This window comes from Struthio camelus, chromosome 5 (assembly GCF_040807025.1).
Source record: "Struthio camelus isolate bStrCam1 chromosome 5, bStrCam1.hap1, whole genome shotgun sequence".
Classification (NCBI taxonomy): domain Eukaryota; kingdom Metazoa; phylum Chordata; class Aves; order Struthioniformes; family Struthionidae; genus Struthio; species Struthio camelus.
Genome location: NC_090946.1, coordinates 20,932,780 through 20,958,167, shown reverse-complemented (window position 1 = coordinate 20,958,167; position 25,388 = coordinate 20,932,780). Strand labels below are relative to the sequence as shown.

The 25,388-nt window shown below is 37.7% G+C and overlaps 1 protein-coding gene across 10 annotated transcripts in view; it reads right to left on the bottom strand.

Annotated features, from left to right (window-relative positions):
• The window catches only part of PLEKHA7 (pleckstrin homology domain containing A7), a 158,249-nt gene that overhangs the window by 7,787 nt on the left and 125,074 nt on the right, over nt 1-25,388 (bottom strand). For 8 of the 10 annotated variants that reach the window (XM_068944927.1, XM_068944930.1, XM_068944925.1 and 5 more), the window contains 12 exons: nt 24,753-24,806; nt 19,253-19,321; nt 19,005-19,085; nt 17,704-17,853; nt 15,791-15,892; nt 12,102-12,210; nt 9,090-9,328; nt 8,475-8,663; nt 8,153-8,270; nt 7,149-7,228; nt 6,520-6,720; nt 3,213-3,365 (listed from right to left, as the gene is read on the bottom strand). In XM_068944927.1, the coding sequence (XP_068801028.1) occupies nt 3,213-3,365; nt 6,520-6,720; nt 7,149-7,228; nt 8,153-8,270; nt 8,475-8,663; nt 9,090-9,328; nt 12,102-12,210; nt 15,791-15,892; nt 17,704-17,853; nt 19,005-19,085; nt 19,253-19,321; nt 24,753-24,806 (1,545 nt within the window). Of the gene's footprint in view, nt 1-3,212; nt 3,366-6,519; nt 6,721-7,148; nt 7,229-8,152; nt 8,271-8,474; nt 8,664-9,089; nt 9,329-12,101; nt 12,211-15,790; nt 15,893-17,703; nt 17,854-19,004; nt 19,086-19,252; nt 19,322-21,319; nt 21,401-24,752; nt 24,807-25,388 lie in introns of all 10 variants that reach the window. The other 2 variants (XM_068944926.1, XM_068944924.1) reach the window with 1 other exon arrangement.

Here is a 25,388-nt window from a genome sequence, read left to right as displayed (position 1 = left end):
TAAACTGACTGCATAAAACCCAGCAACAAGTTTTGTTAGGATCCGCTTCTTGCTGAAAAAATTTCGCTCTACAATCACCTAAAGAAAACTCAGTTTACAGAGGGACTTTGAAAGTCAACACTTATGAAACAGAACAGAGTGCTTCTGAAGAGCACAAAGAGAGAAATATGTGAACAAAAAAGAGAGAGAGAGAGCGGGAAGAGGGGGAAGGAGGGAGGGGAGGGGAACTCCTTGTTCCTTAAAGGACTCATGAATCACAGAATGGTTGAGGTTGGAAGGGACCTCTGGAGATCATCTAGTCCAACCCCCCTGCTCAAGCAGGGTCACCTAGAGCAGGCTGCCCAGGATTGTGTCCACACGGCTTTGGAATATCTCCAGGGAAGGAGACTCCTCAACCTCCCTGCACAACCTCCTCCAGTGCTCTGTCACCCTCACAGCAAAGAAGTTTCCCCTCGTGTTCAGACAGGACTGCCTGTGCTGCAGCTTGTGCCCGTTGCCTCTTGTCCCGTCGCTGGGCACCACCGAGAAGAGTCTGGACCCATCCCCTTGACACCCTCCTTTCAGATACTTGTACACATTGATCAGATCCCTCCCCTGCAGTCTTCTCTTCTCCAGGCTGAACAGGCCCAGCTCCCTCAGCCTTTCCTCAGAGGAGAGATGCTCCAGTCCCTTCATCATCTTAGGAGCCCTTCACTGGACTAACTGCAGGTCCCTCTTCTATTGGGGAGCCCAGCACTGGAGCCAGCACTCCAGGTGTGGCCTCACCAGGGCTGAGGAGAGGGGCAGGATCACCTCCCTTGACCTGCTGGCAGTGCTCTTCCTAATGCAGCCCAGGATACCGTTGGCCTTCTGGGCCACAAGGGCACAGTGCTGCCTCATGGTCAACTTGTCCAGAGCTGCTTTCCAGCAGGTCAGCCTCCAGCCTGTACTGGTGCATGGGTTCCTTCTCCCGACGTGCAGGACCAACGTGCACTTCCCTTTGTTGAACTTCAGGAGGCTCCTCTCTGCCCGTTTCTCCAGCCTGTCGAGGTCTCTCTCAACGGCAGCACAACCCTCGGCCGTTTCTGCCTGTTTCATATCATCAGCAAACTTGCTGAGGCTGTACTCTGTCCCTTCATCCAGGTCAGTGTGGAATAAGTGTGGATCAGGACTGGACCCGCTATTGACCCCTGGAGCACCCTGCTAGCTACAGGCCTCCAACTAGACTTTGTGCCCCTGATCACAGCCCTCTGAGCCGGGCTGTTCAGGCAGGTCTCAATCCACCTCACTGTCCGCTCATCTAGCCTGTACTTCCTCAGCTTGCCTACGAGGATGTTATGGGGGACAGTGTCGAAAGCCTTGCTGAAGTCAACGTAGACAACAGCCACGGCTTTTCCCTCATCTACCCAGCCAGTCCTTCCATCATAGAAGGACCTCCGGTTGGTTAAGCATGATTTTCCCCTTTGTGAATCCATGCTGACTACTCCTGATCACCTTCTTATCCTTCTTATGCCTGGAAAGGCTATCCGAGATGAGCTGCTCCACCACCTTTCCAGGGATGGAGGTGAGGCTGACTGGCCTGAAGTTACCTAGGTCCTCCCTCTTGCCCTTTCTGAAGGCTGGAGTGGCATTTGCTTTCTTCCAGAAAGTGCATGAAGCATTGAGTTTCCAAAACCCAAAGCTTTAGATAAGAAGAATCCCACATTTTTCAACTTCATGCCACTCAACTGAATCCACACTAATTCAACAGCGTTTGTAAAGTGACCTGATCAAGCTCTTAGTGACTAGGCTCAGTAACTCACAAGCTGTCGCAAGTCCCAAAGCACATAATACAGTAATTTTGTTACTCATAACTCATAACTCAAGCAACACTAAAATCACAACTTCAAATTTTTATACTCCTTTCCTGATAAACCCTAGACCAATGCTTCCTGAAAATTTTTCATTTTCCACTGCACTTCCTAACCTTTGGGTTCAACTTCCCTCTGGAGCTTGGCAGCTGTACATATTTAGACTACAGCTAACCTAGACTCATCTAGCCCTTTCCAGAACAACAAACTCTGTTATCATGTGAGCAGCAGACTCACTAGCCCTAAAGACAGAAATGCTAACACTTCCTTAGGAGCTACAGGAGTGGCCAGGTGAAGAGGACGGTTACATGAACGGAAAAAGACAAGCCAGGTAATCTGAGAAGGAATGTTTAAATCCAGAACCTCAGACCTGCTTCAGTTACTCTGAGGTATGACAGAAATGCCTATAAAGATAAATATTTTCTAGCCTAGACTGAAGGCAATAGGTTGAATATGACAAGTAATTGATGCAGCCTTGGAAGCCTTCTGGATAATATTTTAATAGCAAACTGAAACAAGGAAAGACAATGAACATTTTCTCCATTTCTGTTGTTTACTGGAACACTGAATTCACTTTAGAACATATACAAAGATTAACAGAAAGGTGCATTCACATGTAGAGATCAAGAGACAATGGCTCACAGGTGCACCGAGGAGGTCATCTTTTAAAAACTGTACTTAAAATGATGCACTGACGACAAATTTCAGAGCAGGTTTAACAAGTCTAGACATTTTAAATAATTTTATTGAAATTCCATTTGCCATGGCATTTTACATATCGCATATCATCCATCTAAAACTTTCTGCTTGCTATATTCTTTCCTTTCCACCAGATGGCTCAATAGCATTTTAAAAAAATGCTTTTTGAGCTAGAGCTGCAAATAAAACCTAGCGCCCAGAATACCAAGTCATTTGAAAAGTCAACAGAACAATGTCTTTTTTCCTGATCAGCACAATGCAGTGTTCACTCTTCTTCATTATATTTTGTGAGATCAAAATGAAGAGTAAGGTAGCTCTGTGGAACTGCTACTTCCTTGTCGTTTCTTATTTTAAATACTCTTCAGTGCTGTCTTCTCAACCTTTTTCTAATTTATATAACATTGCCTAACTTAATCACTTCTTCCCTATAAAGCCTGCCATACAAAAGAGCCAGCCTTTTATTTTTTTCCTTTCCTCTGAGACCCAATATTTGCAAAAGCCACACACAAACTCTTTAGGGCAAGGCTATAAATACGCTTCTTTTTCAATGCCTAAAAGACTCCTTCCTTCTAGTTAGAACTTCCAGCTAACTTTTGAAACAAAAGATTAAGATTCATTAGCCAAAACTCAGAAAGGTTAATATTTTGGGGCACAGAATAGGAAGCGACGAAGTACAAGTGTTACCTCTCTGCTGATATCTAAATCATAATCTTGAGGCTCCAGGTCTGTCTCTGTTATTGCCACTGGCTGAATTTTTAACCAGTTGTTCTCATCCTTGTCTTCTCCACGAATTACCCTCTCAAGTAACTGCAAATCAAATTCTTGCTCTCGTTTCCACTGGTAATAGATACAAAAGAATTAACAGTATTCAACCATACTGACAAATCCACTCTTTAGCAATGTTTACAACTACTGCTGCAAATGTTATGCTGCTGAAAGAATCTACAAAGTAAAACGCTTAACTGATGAAAAAATGAAAATGTAACTCTATTTCTTGGAACATCTCGTTTTGGATTTCATCTCTGTTATGCTGCGTGGATTTCTAAGTATTGTTTAATTCTACAGGAAACTGTTCGGTAGTATTAAATTCTAACAAATATATTTGCCACTATTTCACGCATGCCTGTTAAAAAGGAACTGCGTACACACAAACATCCGTGGAAGCAGAGATGCCCACACCAGTGAGTTTGGGGACTGACAGCCCAGGCCGTTCTAACCGAACAATGCTGGCTAATTTGGAATCGCTACACAGAACGGCCGTTTATACTGCCTTACTAGTAGTAAGGATTGCAACTTGTACATTTTCTATAGCTTTCTAGAAAAATACTTAGTGATTACTGCTGATATGTTAGATACTACTGTTAACATCTCTTGAATTTGAAAGTATTAGTAACTTATAATATCTTACTAAGACTCCACTAAAAGCAGTTATTTTCTTACACGAGCTACCTGCAAATATTAAAAAACTCCCAAATCTTTCATATTCTGTCTTTACAAGGTAAATACTCAGCAATAATAAAATCAGAGCATATTTAAATTAAGCAGCATAATTCTTGAGTTCTCTAATCTTAATGCCTAAATAGCTCCTTCACAGCTATGCACATAACACAGATGTATAAAAACGCATGCTTAAAAATACTACCAACATATTTTTGTTCATAAATGTCAAAATTCAGTTCAATTGCAGCATCATTCTACCCAGTAGATTTCATCAACTTTAACATACAAAACTGAAATTTGATATTAACAGCAGCAGGAAAAAGAAGGGACAAAAGAACTAAAAACATTTATCTCCTCAAGTATTTGAGGGTATCAGTAGGAGAACATGCCACAGTATGTCTCTTAAAGACAGTTCGGATGTTTATATTATGAATCTTTATCTCATTTTGACTGAAGTTTGAACTCTACGTGAAGTCCTTAGACTCCACTACGCTACTTGCATCTACTTGAAACCTATTCATGCACAAGCTCTCAATATTCACTCGGAAGATACACATCTTCTATTTGTAAAAGTAACATACAGCTGAAAAGACAACTGCTTCTCAAAAACTGAGATGTTTCTTTTTAGAATTCAAAAGAGAAAAAAATATTTTCTCATACTGGTTCTCCAAACTCATTCTTCTACTCATATTTGAACCAGGCCTGATTGACATAGTATATTTTAAATACACAATATTATTTTCAAGTTATTAATATAAGAAAAACATCAAACCATTATAATGAAGCAATATTTTTATTGGCTTTGATGTTGCGATTTTTACATTAAAAAGGCATTTTATATAACAATAATTCATGTACTGTGATCAATATTTTAAGTGTCATACTAGAGAGCTGATCGATTAAAAGTTAGAGTTACACATACAACGTATGCTTAAAGCAAATGTTACATACTGAGCAGCACTTCAACTATACATTTAATTGTTCACCGTTCTGGCTGCTAACGAATTGTAATGCCGTAAGCAATTGTGCTATGAAACATGCTTTTTGTGTGTTGAAGCCCTATTGGTACAAGAGATGATCATTACGAAACATTTCTAGGGCTAAAAGATTAATTTTAAGTCTTTACAGCAAGAAAAAGACCAAGATGGCACCCAAATTTATAGATAAAATGTTTGCTACAGATGTTAATATGGAGTGTTACAAAAACATTTAAATTAGACTTGTGTATGTTAGAGTCATGAAACAGTAGAAGCTCAGGTTTAGTTCTTCCAATTAAAATATGAAAATAACAGTGACACCAAAGTTCTCCAATTCCCCAAATACTACGCACTATCTTTAATAAATTTGTGATTGCAAAACAGAAGACAAAATAGATTGTCTCCAAGTAGTGCACTCATATTTACTGGGAAAGCGAATACAAATAATTGGTTGTAAATTAGTGTTACTGAAGGTTTTTAAGAAATGGGAACGAAAGATTGAATATTATAGGGGGGTTTTACATGCTAGCAATTGACACATATGTACTAAATGCAATTAAGCCTGGTAAAAATTGAGTAGTCCAGTTAGAAATTTTAAAATAACTACAAATTCTGCAAATTAAAAACAAAATAAAAACAACAAAAAAGAAGAGGCATTAGGTATGATGAGTGACAAATCTAAAAGCAAGAGATCTTGTGCAATGAATTAGGTAAAATAAGGTGATCATTCTAAAGCTCTAGTGGACCAAATAAAAAATAAATTAAAAGACCACAGCATAAGTGCAATTATAGTACAATCCTGGTTTAGCACCAAGGGAGCAATTGGGTAACTTCATCAATTAGAACTGCTTTGGTTAGTATCCAAAACGTATCATTACAAACTTATATTCTGTACAGTATCTCATCTCAGAATGCAGCAAAAATCCTTTTCTTCAACAACTTTAAGTTGAGCCTTATTAGAACATTCTACATTTTGAGCTTTAAAGCAGAACTGACAACAATTAAACACATCACCTCTTACATAAATTTCTAATAAAAATTATTAGGTTTTAAAAATGATGATCCATTTATCAATTCTAAAAACAAACAAACAAACAAAAAACCCAAACCAAACAATCAAAATGAAATCCTTCCACCTTGGTCTGATATTACCACAACTATCTCACAATCTAATTTAAGAATTTAAAAGAAATAAAAATCCACGGTGAATAAGAACATTCTAAAAGGCCCATTCCTTTATGAAGCAGTATGAAAACTGTACAAACTTCTTACACATTCTAAATATAATTCCAATAAAAAACAATGTCTCTTAAATCACTCCAATATACTCTAGTCTCCACTCAGCGCACTAACCTCTGACCAACTTACCTGCTGAACCTGCTACACATACTGTAATTACTAGCAAAAAAAAAGATTATCTGTTATTCACACTCTCTGAACTCATTTTACACTGTGTAACACTAAATTCATTACACCAGAGGCATCACACACACTCAAGTGAAAGTGCTTGCTAGGAAAAAAAAATCCAAAGATCATATTTTTAGTGTAGTCCTTTTAAAGCATATCTAACATACTGAGCCTAGGTCTGCAGAAATGGGCCTGATGAAAGATCGAGATGAAACAGGCTGCCTTTCTCCTTGGCTAAGAGTTCTCTTGCGTTCACGAACTAATGCTTTCTGATGTCGTTTCATTCTTTCTAGTTGTTCCTCTGCGCTCATCTTGCCTCTTTGGTGGTCTCCAGAGTATAAACGTTCCAAGGCACTCTTTGGTCTCTCCTGTAAGAGGTCACAAAGCATATAAAACACATCTTGCAATTAATACTTTTTAAAAAGTAAACAAAGAACAAAAATTTAATTCCTTCTCTTATTTTATCACCAAATGAGATGATTTTGCTCTGTTATTTCTTATTAATGTGCACATTTCAACTCTGTAACTTCTGTAACTTAGGGTAGCAGTACTGCTGATCTGGGGTTCTGAACACTGTTTTATAAGTCTATTTAAAACGTAGTCAGCTGTTGCCTACCTGCTCCATGATTCATTTAACAAAGTGAGAAAACAGGAGATTTTATCAGATCACAGGTGTTAGAATATATCCTATCCTGCGCTATTAGAATCCCATTTCCTGCTATGCAATACATATCTGGGTTTAACAATATTTTGAACAATCCAGACATTTGCCTTCAAATGTTTATTTAAAACTTACCTTGGACCTATCCCGTCGAAGTGTTGCATAAGATGAAATGGTGGATGACTGGTGCAATCTGGAAGTTGATCCAGATAAACCTTTACAAATAAAAGGAAAATTCTTTAAAACCAAATGACAGTCAAAAGGAAGGTCATAGTCAAATGTTTTTAAAATGATCTTACTTCTTCTATTATGTTGTGGTTACTATTTTAGTTCACGTTTCACATTTTTCAGTTCAGAGGGCCATGAGAGGCAGGTAATTTGATTTCAGCACAAGTAATACAATTTCAGGTCACTATTGATTAAAATTCAGAAACACCTTCAATAGTTCAGAAGCTTATATTAAATGAGGCATGGTATGGATCCAGCTGTACAACAGTAGATAAGGTTTACAAACAATCATATCTATGAACAAAACCAACTCTTACTGTTCATAGAGGGGAGAGAAATAAGAAGAGAATGGATAAAAACGCATTGCTCTTCACCTCTATCCTCTCTGTCGTCATTTGTGAAGCAGTTACAAGACTGGTACAACAGAGATGCAGTGACAAATAGCATGCGGTATTTGTGGGCACTCTGCAGTATCACACAATGTGTGATTAATACCGTTCTTACTCTTTAGCACTTCCATTTCAATGCTGTCCACAAGAAATAGAAGCACATAAGAAAATCTTTGAGTTTGTACAACATCACACAGAGATTACAAGAGAAATAATTCTGAATATAGAAGATATTCTAACAGCTAATTTTCATGTTTTTTTTTTATGTGTTTGGTTTGTTTTTAATTGTATACTAAGCAGCTTTGCAAAAGGCTGGTTATCTTTAACAACATCATTAAAACACAAAAACTCTCTAGAACTTCAGAACTATGCAGCGTTGTATAGTTAATTTTAAAATAATGATCTGAAGATAAAGATTATCTCCACAAATTTCCTGGGGAGAAAAGCTCCCATATACTACTACATAAAGTATTTAAAAAAAAAAAAATAAAATAAAGTCAGCTATATTAATTCTGGACTTACCACGGGTAGGTAATGTCTGGTATCCACCGTCAGAGGTTATTAAACCACTGGAAGGTTGGCTGAGGTCACCATGTATCGTTGCTAGCTCTGGTTCACTCATGTACGAACGCAGTTCTACCTATATGGATAAATACTGATTTGCTCAAATGAAAGACACAGATAGCAAGTCTTAACACCTTAAGACAAATCCTAATAGCTTTGTTACTAGATCTCTCTCTGCCAGACTGCAAGTTTTTCTGGTTGCTATAAAACCTGGAGGTGCATACATTTTTACAGACAGTAACTCTCATTATATTTTTAAAGCATAGGTATGAGTGCTTACCCTATAATCTCCATTTACATACTGTCCTAGTTCTCTGTCTCTCTTTCTTTCATCTGACTGACGTTTCAGTCCCCGCACTGATGTATGTCTGATGACAGTGGCTTCTCTCGGAAGAGGCGGAACAGCTGGTGGCTGATCATCAGGACTGTACAGCTGAGGGAGAGGAGGTCTGGGTGGTGCTTCATCTTCCTAGTTACAGGAAATCACAGGTATTTAGCAAGCAGTTTGTGGCAGAAGCTGTCTGAAAATTCATTATATTCTAAGAGTTATTTATGAACGTCATTGACAGTTCCTGTTTCCACACCAGGAGCTTTAGGCTTTAAAAATAAACTAAAACAAACAAACAAAACCTCATTACTGAGGAAGGTTCTGCCTTGACAGGTTCTAAAACAGCATATGGCTACCGAGTGTAAACCTCCAAGTTACATACATACGTACTATGCTACTACTTACTTACATACTATGCAAGTGCTATTGCTCAGTTTCACTACAAACACCGTAAATACCTCTCTCGCATATCCACACTCTGCACTCAATAGCCATGAAGGCTTTCAGTGCTTCTGCCAGAAGTAAATGCAAACCCTGGTGAACGGAACTCAAAACAGTAATACTTACAACCTTTGGCGTTAGCTTAACTGGCGACTGAAGAGGGGGCTCGATCTTTTTCAGCTGCTGTGTTTGGTGCTGTGTTCTAGTCTGGAAGTAAGGCTGTGGATACAGCCTAACTTCCAAAGAGGATTTAATGGGACTAGATGGAGGACTTTGTGGAATGGAAAGTTTGTTCTCCACGGATTTCAGAGAAGTTGGTAAAGAAGGCACTGTAGACTGAGAAAATGAAGGCACTGTTTTTCTCTCTATGGGAGAAATATGCAAATGTATTAGATGTCATTATATATGTTTGTTCTTAAATATATCAATAATGTCCATAAGAATACAAATTAACATCTTTAGGCTTTAAAAAATAACCCCAAAACTCTGCACTTCATTTTGAATACAAACCAATACTTTTTGGACATAAAAATCTGACCAGAACATTATGGTGGAGTGGGCAACTTTTTCATGATGAGGATCAAATAAGCCTTTCAGGCCACAGATAAAAACATACAGTTTAATATCATGCAATACAATGCCTTGGAGGAGACAGGGGAGGGAAGGAAAGACAAGCCTGAGAGTTATCTAAAATCAGTTCACAGGCTGCATCTAGCCCCATGCCACAGATTCCTTAAGGAGCCTGTACATCTAGGCAAGGCTGAGTATCTGTTGCTATACCTGAAATAAAAGAAAATCTCACCATTTCAGAAAGATTTTCTCTCTTCTCTGTACATAAAAGGCAAAGATAAGGTAAAGATAATTTAAATATATAATAAAAAGTGAATTTACAGAAGGCATTAACAGTCTCTTAGTATCCCAATGTACTAGGTCTTTTTTTGGAACATAAAAAAGCACCTGAAATGCAGAGTGCGCACACTATCAACCTTCCTCCTTTCCACCGCTGCTGATGCTGCTCTGCCCTCTGAATGCCTGCCTGTAGCAGGAGGGGGGAAGGCAAGAATAGCAAGGGCACTCGGCAGCTTCCAAAAAGAAAAGGAGGAAAAAGCACAGAGAGGAGCTCTTGGATAGACTACAATAGAAACCATGCTCATAGGTACAGAATCACAGAATCACAGAACGGTTGAGGTTGGAAGCGACCTCTGGAGATCATCTAGTCCAACCCCCCTGCTCAAGCAGGGTCACCTAGAGCAGGCTGCCCAGGATCACATCCAGATGGCTTTTGAATATCTCCAGGGAAGGAGACTCCTCAACCTCCCTGCACAACCTCCTCCAGTGCTCTGTCACCCTCACAGCAAAGAAGTTTCCCCTCGTGTTCAGACTGAACTGCTGTGCTGCAGTTTGTGCCCGTTGCCTCTTGTCCTGTTGCTGGGCACCACGGAGAAGAGTCTGGCCCCAACCCCTTGACACCCTCCTTTCAGATACTTGTACACGTTGATGAGATCGCCTCTCAATCTTCTCTTCTCCAGGCTCAACAGGCCCAGCTCCCTCAGTCTTTCCGCATAGGAGAGATGCTTCAGTCCCTTCACCATCTTTGCAGCCCTCCGCTGGACTCTCTCCAGTAGCGCCATGTCTCTCTTGTACTGGGGAGCCCAGAACTGGACACAGTACTCCAGGTGAGGCCTCACCAGGGCTGAGGAGAGGGGCAGCATCACCTCCCTCCACCTGCTGCCAACACTCTGCCTAATGCACCCCAGGAGACCATTGGCCTTCTTGGCCACCAGGGCACACTGCTGCCTCATGCTTAACTTGTTGTCCACCAGCACTCCCAGGACTTTCTCTCCAGAGCTGCTTTCCAGCAGGTCAACCCCCAGCCTGTACTGGTTCATGGGATTATTCCTCCCTAGGTGCAGGACCTTGCACTTGCCTTTGTTGAACTTCAGGAGGTTCCTCTCCGCCCACCTCTCCAGCCTGTCCAGGTCCCTCTGAATGGCAGCACAGTCTTCTGGTGTGTTAGCCTCTCCCCCCAGTTTAGTATCATCAGCAGACTTGCTGAGGGTGCACTCTGTCCCTTCCTCCAGGTCACTGATGAATATATTGAACAAGACTGGACCCAGGACTGACCCCTGGGGGACACCACTAGCCACAGGCCTCCAACTTGACTCCGCACCACTGACCACAACCCTCGGAGCTTGGCCATCCAGCCAGTTCTCAAGCCACCTCACCGTCCACTCATCTAGCCCACACTTCCTGAACTTACCTAGGAGGATGTGATGGGAGACAGTGTCCAAAGCCTTGCTGAAGTCCACACAGACAACAGCCACTGCTCTGCCCTCATCTACCCAGCCAGCCATTCCGTCATAGAAGGCTATCAGATTGGTCAAGCATCATTTCCCTTGGGTGAATCCATGCTGACTACTCCTGATCACCTTCTGGTCCTCCACATGCTTAGTGATGACCTTCAGGAGGAGCTGTTCCATCACCTTTCCAGGGATGGAGGTGAGGCTGACAGGCCTGTAGTTTCCTGGCTCCTCCTTCTTGCCCTTTTTGAAGACTGGCGTGACACTGGCTTTCTTCCAGTCCTCAGGCACCTCTCCTGATTGCCATGACCTTTCAAAGATGATGGAGAGTGGCCTAGCGATAACATCCGCCAGCTCTCTCAGCACTCATGGATGCATCCTGTCAGGGCCCATGGATTTATGGATGTCAAGTTTGGACAAAAGATCTCTAACCTGATCCTCCTCAACCAAGGGAGAGTCTTCCTTTCTCCAGACTTCCTCTCTTGTCCCCAGACAAGACAGAGCTGCAAGAGTTTTTTTTTTGTTTTATTTTTTTTGAAACTTGCAAAACTTACCCAATTATTACTGTTATTATGACTTTCTTTTTTTGCCTTGTTACATTTTAGTTCCAACGGTACGTGAAAACAAACAACAAAAAAATCATTTCACCACCTGAAAACCAACCACAGAAACTCCAAGGGAATGTGCTCAAGCTATAGGGATTTCTGATACAATCAGCAGCAGAATTAACCGGATTTTTTGCAGTAGAATATAGTATTAGGACTTCTAGGCTATTTACACAGACCCAAAGATTCAGCTATATTTGTATATTTTTATGTTTTAATTATGTTTTTCTTACCTGGATTCTTGATTGATTCTACTATGGTTTTGTAGTTAGTTTTACTTGCACTCAAGCCAGCTGTAACATCTTCAATTCTCCATAAGTCTTTTTGTATTTGTGTTTTCTCCTGATATTGGGGTAAAAAGAAAGAAAAATAAATAAATTCTATCCCATTTTAATTAGTTATGGGCTTACCCTTCTTCTGATACCACTACCAAACTAACATTTCAGAACTTACATGAAAACTTAGGAGTCTAGAAATGGGTTAAATCATTATCTCCATTTAAAAAGAATACACAGATCAACAGGTCCTGCACACAGGTCCAAACCTCCTACAAAAGACTAGAAGAAATAGTAGAGACCTCTACATTGTTCTCTACAATATTACTCCGGCTACAACCAAAGCCTAGTTTAATACTCCAAACTAACAAGGGTCTATAAGCTCATTTTATATGAACTTTGTTCTTAAATCTTACACTAATATACTTAAGACTGCTATGGCAGCCTTACCAAAGTTCTCCTTATAATCTGGGGAAAATGCCTCGTATTAAAAATACATATATACAAATGTGCGTGTGTATATTTATTTATTAGTATAGTCCCCCTAATAATGCTATGAATTGCCAAATGGCTTTTAATGGATGAAATGTAAGACCAAAACTAATTCTCAGAAGGAATGACAACTTTATTTTCTTTAGTTTCTGCTTGTACTTTGCTTGTTAGGCCTACTGGATTCCAGGCTACAATGCATCATCATAGGCTGAAATAACATATTACTGCTATTCCAGAATTTGGTCTCATCTTTTATCCTATTTGCTCTACTGATTTTCTCTGGGAGCAAAGAAAGGGAAGCTTTATCTACAACCTGGACTCTGCCTTTGATTGTATTGTGCATCTAGAGGCCTTGGCTATTGAAGCTACCACTTCAATCAGAAGTTTATTGCAATCTTCATAAACAACTTCTCTCATTTCCCCCCGCCCCAGTTTGGGATTATTCTTGTTACTTTATGGCAATCCATTAGTTTTTAGGAATCAATGTATGACAAGTCTTTCTTCAAAAGCTGGCATTAAGAATAAACCGATCAAGTTTTTTTCTTCCTCATGGTTTTACAAAAGAAAGCGGAAGGCAGTGAAACATTTCAGTTAAGAACTGCTTACAAACTCCTCAAGAACTCTAGAAATCCACCATTTGCCATAAGCTGCAAAATAACTGCTAATTAATCCTACAAGCCTGAAACAGAAAAACTTTAGTATAAGCTCTTACACCTCATAGAGCTAGAGAAGGCATATAAATAACTTTCCACTTTCTGTCTTAGTCCAGAAAATATGTACAGCCAGGCTATAGATCAGAAAACAGGGTGCCAGGAATACAAATATTTAAATGATGGACAATGTTATTTGCCTGTAGTAAACTTGCTCGAAAGAAGCAACATATCTTGAAAGACTGTATATATCTGCACATTTCATTTCAATTTTCTCAGACTGATCATACTACAAGGTACTCAATGATGGATTTATAACAATCAAGTCTCAGAATTAGTTTAAGGGGGAGGGGGGAAAAAAAGCACCACATGTCCAGAAAAACCATCCTTCTGAACCCACTCAGAAAAGGTCTGTCGGTAGCGTTCCAAAACCATGAGATATTTTAACATTATTTCTTCCTATTACCTAAATCTTGATGCAAAGAGAGTATTTTGGAACAAAAACGGATTAGATCTTAAAGATAAGCTGCTGAATTTATTTTTAAATTGTGAAAGCCCAATATATTGCTGTTTACCAAGGGGTGTCAATATGCTTTATAGGAAAGCATAAAAAGTTAGCTTGGAGAGATAAGTCAATTTCTCTAACTTCCTTCACACAGAAATATAATTTAGAATGATTTATAAAACGAGAGGAGAAGTACTTACCAATTGAGAAGCCACCACCAAGCTACCACATCTCAACCAATTTCAGTACGCCCAGCCTCCCCCCCAACCTTTAAGCAAAAGGCAATGAATCTACACTCTTAAAACCAAGATTTACTTTGACCGAGCTGCTTGAAACCTTGAGTTTTTAACCTCTTCATTAATGCTAAACAGAAACAGTATTCACTGTTTCCTACAGCGACTTGACCCTGCATTTAGCAATGTTCCATGAAGACTGCATTTTTTAAATATAGAGTGCATTGATTTAACGCCATTGCAAAACACTAGATAAACAGCCTACACACCTTTAGGAAGAGAATGAAAGACGTTAATGATTATGGGTACATAAAATGAGACGTCTTTGAGGGAATATAATCTTAAGACTATTCAGTACTTTTTCAAGAAGTCAGCCCCCTCTAATATGTCCAAAACAGGTGTTCAGAAACATTTTTAAAAATCTTCACCAAATACAGATATATGTCTGAATGCATATATATATATATATAAAATGTACACGTAGTGTATGTTCTTTGTGCATGTACGCATGTGTACATACACACATACGTACGTACGTGACATGAGAAGACAATGAAACTGACCTAACACGTTTTCTGTGGAAACTGTTTCTTCCTTTCTAGACAAAGCAGTGTAATGCACTGCTAAATCACATGCTGCACATCCAGTACTTTAAGTATGCTCAAGGCACAACGGAAAATTCTGTTAAAGTATATTCTAGCTAAACCTGTAATTTGCCTTTTTTAATCAAGTTAACTTTGTACGTGGACAATCTTATTCTAAAATAACTCTGGGGTCTGTTTTTGAGAGGTGTATTCTACAGCTGAACTCAATTAAACAATATTCCGGCTCTAGAAACTATTACAAAAAAAGCAAAAAGGGATTAACCAAAAATTGAGTTTGAAGATCAAGGCAATCTAAAAAGGTTTTGTAACTCTTATTTTGATTCAAGAACCTTATGCATTAATAGCAAAGACAAATTCATATCCGATCAGAAGTTTGGAACAAATATCTAAATTTAAAAATTTAACTAGTGGGCTTTTTTGGTCTGAGACATTTGAAAAAGTAGGCTGCGATATAAGCAAATTATATACGTTGGATCTGTTCCTTGTGTTTCTCTTTTAAATAAGACTGTTCTGCTTAGACACAGGTAAAATAATACGGACTGTATTCCTTGCTCTAAGTGAAAATCATTAGCTGTAAAAAGGTATATAGAAATAATCTGGTATGCCACATTCAGTTCAGCAAACAGAGTAGCTTAGCTTCAAATAAAGCTTCTTGTAAGATTCCAGACTGAATATTTGATTTAAAACTCAGATGCCTTTCAATTACTGATAGCTGTTAAACACTTACTCCGCTTCACAAAATAATCTGCAGAGATAAATCCTCCATAAATAGAAGAACATGACAAAGACCAAGTAATGACAGTAACAAGCTAGTGACTGATATTCTTAAAAATCAATAAAGAAGTCAATGTCAGATCAAATAAATGCATAGTCTTATGTATTAAATACGTTATCAATGTCAAGATGTCAGCATGTAATAAAAACTTGTACAATGAAATAACGACAAATTTACACAGACAGCTTATGAGAAACTATTACACGTGCTGGAAGACAGCTAGTTACTGCATAGCTATGCTGTAAGAACTTCTGAACTTTGCAAACTAAGCTATGTGATGGCTGAACACAGTGCAGAAATTGCAGAGGATTTCTCTTATGACATCACAGCTCTCAAGTTCATACAAAATCTTCACATAAGTAATCCAGTGTCTGGAAACAGACTCACCTGAGATACAAGTGAACTGTTCATCTGCTCCTGTAAGGCTCGCTTCAGCTGGTTCACATCCTTTTCTAATTTCAGATATTCATTCCAGGCAATTTCCATTTCCTATTAACAAAGGGAATACTTTAACATAATATTATGACACACCTGGAAATCGCCCTACCGCTTTTCTCAACGGAGCACCTAAAGGTGTTTTTAAGATGATGTTGTTCCATTACAGAAAGAAAGAGAAATCTGTTTTGAAGTCTAGCTACGTGACCATATTTCTGTTCAGACTTGATCATAAACATCAAAACACTTTACCGCTTGCAAGATCGAATCCAGAATCCCTGGTTAAGGACTTCTGGCCACCTTGCTCACACAGAATCATTTCTTAAGCATAAAACTGGAGTTCAGCAGAACCTAAACTAAGATCATAATACGCTGTGAAGGAAGCAAATCTATTCCAGTTCTATTTCCATTTACCTTACTTCTCTATTTAAAATAAGATTATAATTAGAATCCAAACAGCCACCTAAACCAGAATACATATTAGGAAACACAGTAGGTTATCTTTTAAAAGTTCTACAGACTGAGATGCAACTTCATTAGAAGTGAATAAAAAAGCAGACACCCGGAGAACAAGGCTATCCAATCATGCTTATATTACTTAGATTATTTCCAACATCTGCAGCAGCACAGTCTGCTTTCTGACCCAGAACTGAGAACAATCAGAAGTCTGGAGCAGTTTCTGTGTAAGGAATAATGGAGCATGCTTTTTCTCTAGAGCGTGGAAGAGAGAGAACGTGGGAGATGGGAGGAAGAAATAATGGAGGTCTATGAAACCACAAATGGCACAGAGAGGATGGGTAAAGACTAACTGTTCCCTGTCCTTTCCCACACAAAAATAAGGTTCTATCCCGTGAAGCGGGTATGAGCCAGGCTTAGAACGGCTGTTCGCACAACAGAGAATAGATCCATGCAATCAATGCCTTGTCAAAGGGTGTTTTGGATTATAAAAAGTTTACAAAGTTTAATAGGATGAGTATTTTGGAAACAAGATGTACTTAGGCTTACTAAATAGACAAGGAGTTCTCCAAGTAGACAGTAGTTGGGAGCTGGGATTGTTATCACAAGAAATACCCCATACATGTTTCCTATCCGTACTCTTCCCTAAGCAACTGCTTATGCCCACTGTCAAAGACAGAACCCTAGACTAGGAGGAGCCTTGCACTGGACCAGTACAGTGCTATTTATGCCCCCAATTAAATATGTAAACATTGCCTGTGAATGTCATTCATCTTCTTCAGACACAAAACACTGTACACACATATTTAAACAACGCTGGCACTTTAATGATCAGATTTAACTATAGAAAAGGTGTTCACACAATTCTAGAAACAGTTTCATAAAGAGTTGGTCCCATATACATTAAGAGATAGCAATAATGTAGTGAGTACACAGCACCCAGGCTGAAGATGTCCTCTTCTGTGGCCACTTTATACCAATATTTCTATTAACAAAAATGAAACGCTAAATTACATTTTAATTGTATTAAATATGGTGAATTTTGATTGAAATGTTAACATAATTCCCCAAACGTAATTAACATTTTCTCCATGGTGCAAAATACCATGGAATCTTGTTTATATTTGTACCGCCAAAGGGACTAGTCAAAAGATTTGTAATCTAAGGCCATACTTAAATGATAAAGCTACAAAAAAGTTTGGTTTTCGGGGGGGGGGGGGAGGAGGGGCGAAGGGTCAGGGTGTTGAAGAGGAAAGCAGGAAAGATTTTTGTTTGTTTAGACTTTTTTGTTTTAATATCTCACATTAATCAAATTAGCTCAAACATTTCTCTATTCAAAAAAGAAAAGCTCAGTTTTACTCTAGCTGGCATTTTAATTATGGTTTTCTTGAAAGAATCAAAATACATACAGTTGAAACTTTGGATATTTCAGCCCGAATATGTATGAGATCCTCTTGCAAAAGTCTCTGCTGGTAAGAAATCTTTTCTGCATGTTGTGGTTGGTCTCTGTACTGTTCCATCTGCCTGTGTAAAACCTCCAAAACAGACTCCAGCTGATCCTAAAAGAGAAGACAGCAGTAAGCTTATAACATTTACATGAAATGTTACTGATTTATCTGTGGGAATATAAAAGCTATTTTCTACCTCTCCAGCCTTTCCTCTAAGCTACTACATTAGGATTGGTCTCCTATCGCGGAGACTAAAATGGAAACGAAAAACTGAAAGAGTTTCAGAAAAATCCCCTTAAGCAGTACAGAAATGGGATAACCTTACCACAGCACAGTATAATAGTTTATTTAAGGAAAAATTCTCATTCACGGCAGTAGTTAAATTAGCCAAGGGAGGGATTAAAATATTATCTAAAACAATAAGTAGGCCTGATTCATTTAATCAGCACCAAACAACCGTGAATCATTTCTCCTCAGTAGCTTTTCTGAAAAAGATAACTAGGCAGTATTTTCATTTTAGAACGGATTTTCTTCTGAGCCACCTTGAGTAAATTTAGATTTTCTGACAGACAGAGCTCATAGGCAGTAAAGCATATCAAGATGCAAGGTACCAGAAGGAAAGACAAACCTTTTATTAATGTTTACTATTTGAACTTTGACTTGCTTGGGCAAGAAAGACCAGTTCCAACTACAAATTCATCACAGAAGGTATTTCAACATTGCAGTTACAACCTCTGGAACCAAGTTTGCAGTGCTATAAATCACCACAGATCACTGAAAATACTACAAACGTGAGCATCCTCCTCTCCCCCTCCTTTGATTTAATAGTACAATTACACAGGCTACAGCGAGAGCCCAATATGGGCCTTCCAAGCATGTATCTTAAAATACTGCTATTTACACACACGATGTTTGCCCAGCTGGGAAGAACTGCAGTTGAAACACGACTCTGCCTCCCGCAATACGCATATCGTGACGTAAGGCAAACTATACAGAAATGTGTATAATTTCCATTAGTCATAAACATCAGAACAAATAAGTACATGTGGTTTCAAGACGTTCATTTTCAAAGTCATGCTTTCTGAAAGCAGATACTCCATCTTAACCTACAAAACAATTTTCTTTTCCTTATATAAGTTTACATACATGTCCAAAGAAAATAATTATAATGCAAGCAGCATACAGTAACTTTTTTTTATAATTCCATATTTTATGGTTATAGGAAAGTTATTATTTTATAGAAAACTTTTAAATCTATTTACTTTATTTTCCTTCAGGGCTCTTATTTTGTCTTCCAAGTCCTGCAGAATTCTGTCCTGCTCACAGAAAACACTTAGCTTGACCTAAAAATGAAATGATATAATGTATGTTAGATTTTAAATAAGAAGGAAAAAAAAAAAGTCTCCACTAGCAATGCTTTGCCCCCAAAAGCATAATAAATGAACATTTACAGTGCAGTATAAATAGACAAAGAAATGCAAGAGGTTCTAGAGCGGTATTTGATACTTACATCAATATCGCTTTCTGCGATCTTGACAGGTTTTGTACTTCGTTCTTTCAACGTCTCACGTCCCGTCACCTACGACAAATAGGTTTTATAGACCTGAGAAACTGGTAGCAAAGTAAAACCTAATTATGCTTCAACAATAAAGAAAAAAATTGTTAAATATTCAAGGACATCTACCAAGATGAATAAAAGATAAAATAAAATTCTGGACACAAGTCTTTTCAAATACGCTTTCAGAGTTCAAAAATGTTATCAGAAAGGACTGCTAGTTATATTAGGCTATGTAATAACTCTTGCAATAGCTTAAAACTGGACAAAATAGCATAAACCCATTTGTCTATGGTCACAGAGGTCCTTACCCTGCAAAATCTAACACTTTTAAACAGATTGGCTTTAAAATTTCTCTTAGTCAAAGGAGCTGATTAGTTTCTTTAAATATGTGCTTGCAGGCCTAACACCTGTAAGGACTAAAATGCACATTTTTAGCAACACTTTCATTCTCCAAAGGATAGTCTCTTCCATAGTCCACAGTGAATTTTACTGAAAGATAGACTGCTGCAGGAGTGCTATATTGGAATTTAAATGTCATTAATCCATTTTGACGGATAATTCTCTTTTCTAGCATACCTAACGTCTCATTCCAGTAATCACTGGTTCCACATTCAATTTCTGGCAAGAAGATAATCTTATCACATAATCCAGTTTTCAAATTAGTAAAGAAACTATATTAAACTTCCAGCCTTCACAGCAATCTTCACATGAAAGCATATTTATCTATGTAGAAACGCTTATTACTCCCACTGTCTACATTTGACCCTTTCTCTGAATAAATAAGATGAACAGAACTATCAATATAATATTGCTCATTAATCATTCAGTTTTTAAAAGCCTTAAAAATCAAATGATTTAATATTATTAGAATACTTTTAAAGATTCATTAAAGCAAAGAAACAAAAGGGGAAAAACAGTAGTACCAATATACTGTCTAATTTTATCCATATACATGCAATAGTTTATAAAGGATAAAGTCCACCTAAATATTGTTCTTCATAATATAGAAGCAGAAGGTTTTTTTTTTCCTTTTGGGAGGAGAAGGGGTAGTCTGCTTTTTGGCTGACTGGCAATCTACAGACTTTGAGGTCACTACAGCTATATGGTCTACTTACTAACCTGACAGGATCCTACAGGATCATACTACAGTTCTCTTAAAATCATTAAATTTTACTGTGAGAGTAGATGAATCTTTACTACATCTTCAGTTTCTTGTTTAGTATTTTATATGAAGTTAGTCATTTTCATACAGCATTTTCAAATAATAAACTAGGTATAACAAAAGAGTAAATTCTGTTTATGTTTAACGTCTCTCTCCTCCATCTGCAGACTCCATTCATATATTTATTATGTGATTTCATGTAGTTAGTCATAACATTTGTTACTTCCTACCACCAAATACAATAGCATTTACTGCCTCTCCAAAGTAATTTTCTTTGATTTTCAAATATTTTCAACTTCAATAATTCAGTATTTTTTTAAAAAAGCTTTATTTTAAAACTATTAATGGAATAATTTTTAAAAACTAAATTACATGTATAACAGTAAGAAATAATATAAGCATAAATATTAGCATGCCCAAATCAAAAATTTGCCTATTTAATTACCTGCAAGCTAATGGAATGGAAAAAACTTTTTCAAAGCAACGGAATTAACGTGAGAACACAGTCGACGTATTTTGTGGCATATTTCAAGTTACATAATCACAACTGTAAAGAAGTTGTTCATTTTCAAGCAGTGAACATGAGAACATAATGTAAGATTTAGCATGCTTTCATATTTTCCAAATTATGCATAGAAGTCACTATATAACCATTAAAAAGAAAAAAGAAAAAACGAAACCAAACACTGAAGTCAGCCATAGTTTTGCATACAGACTCAAAAAAAAAAAAAAAAAAAAGTTACAGAAAGCTCTTCTACATGTCATAAGACACCCATAAAAGCCAGAACACGTAAACATCAACCGCTATTTGAAAAAGCAATGGGATGAGAGCGCATTTGAGATGCAAGCCGTCTTACATGTATACTGGATAGTAACCCTTGTGCTGAGTTCTTTAGCACTTTGTAAATCATGTTGATCAGAGGTCCATTATTTTCTATCTGTTTCAAACAGAAGTTTAGTAATAGCTTATTATATAGTTCCAAAAACCAAAATCTTCAAACTCAAAACTGCATGAGCAACAGCAATCACTCAGTTTTCTTTCACAATGATCCTCAAAGCTTATAATCTATATAACCTCTCATTAGGGAAGCTATTATCGGCTGTCTTCCCTTCTGGTTATATTTTGGGTAGGCTGATCATCCAGCCACGAGAATTTTCAAGTTTACTTTCGCAGAACACACAAACACACAACACAAAATCCAATTTGCTCAGATACTCGTCCAACCGCAGCTGGCCTTCCTCTTGCCTGCTCAGCATAACCCACCTGGGAATTTTGTAAACTGTTCTGAAGTAAAATTACCCACCCACCCCTCCTGCAGCCTGCTTACACCTCATTTCTTAGTCAGGAAAAGGGAAACTTCCTTCATTTCCGCTTCACCTTTATTGTTTGCACTGTCACCCTTGAAGCTGGGGGGGAGAACAGAAAAGCAAATCTTTTTTTCTCCTTTGCTCTCCCCTTTCTGCTTTTTTAATATTAGGTCATACCTTTCGCTCTGCTTTAGCCATGACACACAACTGCACAGCTCTTTGTGGAGGAGTCATTGGCATGCCATAGCATACAGCTACACCGCCCTTCCTTTCACAAGTTCAAAATTAGAGAAAGTGCAAGTTTCCTCGTAATGTGATTTAAAAGCTTCTAGCCCATTTTTTTTTTTTAAATCTCAGAATCAGCTTGCACGCAGGAGAAAAATACTATGATAGATTAATACCTCTAAAGCATTTTTATTTCATTTATATTATGTCAATACACTATTATGTTGAACGATACCATCTTTATATTAACATCAGGAATTACTTAGATCATATTTTAAGACTTTTTCAGTAATCAAAGATAGAATAGTATAGTAGGATAACAGCGAGCTTTCTTTGGAGACAGAAACACTTGAATTATGAGAAATTATTAAATCTTGTGCAATCAAGTTATTATAATCAGTTTTAATGCTATCGCATGTATTACGAGGTTAACCAAATGTTTAATCACTATATCATGTTGAAAAGTCATCATAAGACGTTTCAAAAGGTCTAGGAAGAAATATCTTCACAGATAACGGATGAAAGGAAAAGAAATGTTTAGCTTCAGTCTTAAAATCTTCAGTCCTATTTGAAACTGTTTAATCAAAGTGGGCCTAACCCAATTCCAATGAAGTCAAAAAGAGACTTCAATTAAAAGGATTTATACCTAGTCTTTAGTGTTTTAATGAAAGGTATGATGCATATTAAATGTGAATTTATCATATTCTATCTTTACCAAATCAACATGAAATTTGCTTTGTTTCATCCAACAGGCTATTCTTTCTTCCTCATATCCCAAAACAAAGCATCTCTTCAGTAATTCAGAGTTAGCAGCAACATAAAATTTTAACAGTACAAAGACACCTACTCAAATTTCACACGGTCTCTTCTTCAATTGCTGAACAACCTGACCTGAAATTTTACATTTTCTGACCATCGCTGAAAGAGCATTATTCTTTTAAGCTTGAAGATATTTAACTGGGAAAGAAATGCCAATTTTAAAAAATTAGGCCATTCTTACAGAAACCAACCTGACATTTTGATTTGTCAAGATTTTCCAAAAGGTAACTGAAACTATCCTCAAGCGTTTCCTTGAAACAACTCTACTTACAATAAACGTTCTCTAAGCTCTATTTCCCAGAACAGTCAGAACTGCGTAAGAGGTAAATTGCTTTCCACAGAAAGACCAGCTGCTGCCTGTGCCTCCATCCAGTTCTCCTGGCCGCTTCTGTCAGCCTCCACGCAGGCTGCAGGAAGGCACTCGCGGAGGTCCGGGGGGAACCACGCAGCTCTTAGTGCCCTGGACTGCACCAAATCAACGCAGATCAAATGTCCTCAAAATTTAACCACCCATCCTACTAATTCCATTAAGCACATAGCATTTTCAGAAGCTTATAATGTGGCCAAACTTTTAACATTGGAAATTGTTCAAATTCAGCAGTAGAGCTGTTTTAAGCATGCTTTAGAATAGATAAGACACTGCATTTATTCATAATGTCCATCTTAAACTGCAGAACCTTTTTGGTAGAAATTTGCCATATAATTCAGACTAAGACTTGGAACGTGGTTAAATTTGGCAAAGCTGCAAACAACCAAGAACAAGGCCTGAAGTGAAATGTTTCCAACCGATTCTGAATTGCTATACTAGTGAGTACAATTGTTTATGTATTTGATTGTATACATTAGTCATACTATGCATATTTTGCAACACATTATACATATAACACTATACTGTAATGTGTAATAGGTATTACTAATATTTTATATCTGATAGATTTGATTATATATTCAGCCATTAAAACATCACATGTAACCAAAATTCGCATATCAGTGGGTCCAGTCAGCTCATTAGTTGCACAGAGGCAATGCCCCTTGGCATCAGTGAGCACTACAAACTTCCAAACGAGAAGGTCAATGAGGTGTCACATTTCACTCCACCTTGATTTTCAGAGATATCATATAATTGTTTGTATGGTGAGACATGCTACGCATCAGAGACAGTGGTAGACCACGGTGCTAAGCTAAATGATTAGGTAGTGGGTTCCCTCTCACCAAAATCTGGTATTAACGTCTGGATTTGCTTTCAAATTGCCTACTATCAGGTATACCACATGCAGAAGTAACTTGGCTTAGACATACAGTTTGATGCTTGGTATCATATTGTTTCAGGAAATATCCTGAGTACAGGTAACATGATATTGGCAGATTATATCTCTGCCTAGATATATGAAAGGACAGAAGGAAGGAAGGGTTTGAAAACTCTTGGCCAAAATAATATGGAAACAAATGAAAGGTGCAAATTAATCAATACAGTGTCACAAAAGCAGCATGATATAATAAATACAGAAGATTACAAAAAAAGGAAAAAAGTCAGCTCTAACTAGATTTAAAGGGAAAAAGTTGGCTTTAAAAATGCACTATTGTAACGTAAGGGCATTGATTTCATATTGGTTCTCATACTACTGCAGACAAATATTTTGAATCAGTTTTTTTTTTTCTCCTGAGTTCTCTAAACCCACATAATATCACTCATTGTGAGTACCAGTAACATAAGTTCTACCTAATAACAGAAGCAACTATATTTTCTGAGTTTACATGTTAATTGTATAGACAAAACTATAAAGATAATCAATATTCTAAGCACAGCAGCAACGGCAAAAGACAAACTTTCAGTTTCTGAACAGAAAGAGATTTGAAAACCTGGAGGTACAAAGATGACACACACAAGACTGATGGGTTAAAAAATAACGGAAGTAGATTCTAATAAATATGCCTTACCTTTAGATCCAGATACTCCAAATCCTTTTTCAACTGGATGTAAGTGTCATCAGCCTTCACATAAGGACATAGGAAAAACAGTGCAATACATTTGAATGTTTGAAAAATAATTTCAAAATATTTGTATTGGCTATACAAAAGAAAAAGGGTGAAAGAGGAAACAAACTAACAGAATAGGAAGTACATAAAAAGCACATTTGCTTCACCAGCATACTGCTATTTACAGCGGAAAAATGGGCAAAACATTTCCTGAGAACTTTACTACCTCATGCCCACCCCCTAAACATATAGATTTGAGTTTTGCACCTCTAATGAGATACATAACTACCAAAAACAATTTATTTAGACACAAAAAGTTATTTTTTCAAGACCACTATTTACCATCTGTTCACTGAAAAAGTTACGGAGTTGTTATCCAGCACAACACCCCTCTGTGGGGGAAGACTTTTACCTAACTGAATGTCAGATGTGAAAAGAATCTACTTTATAATAACTCATAAGAACACTTTTGATCAGATTTCCTACACATTTTACAGTATGCATTCCTTTATTTAAGGGATCTAAGACAGACTTCATGAGTAAAATACTGAATAAAATCTCACGTATACAATTGGACAATCAGTTTTGGCTTTTTAA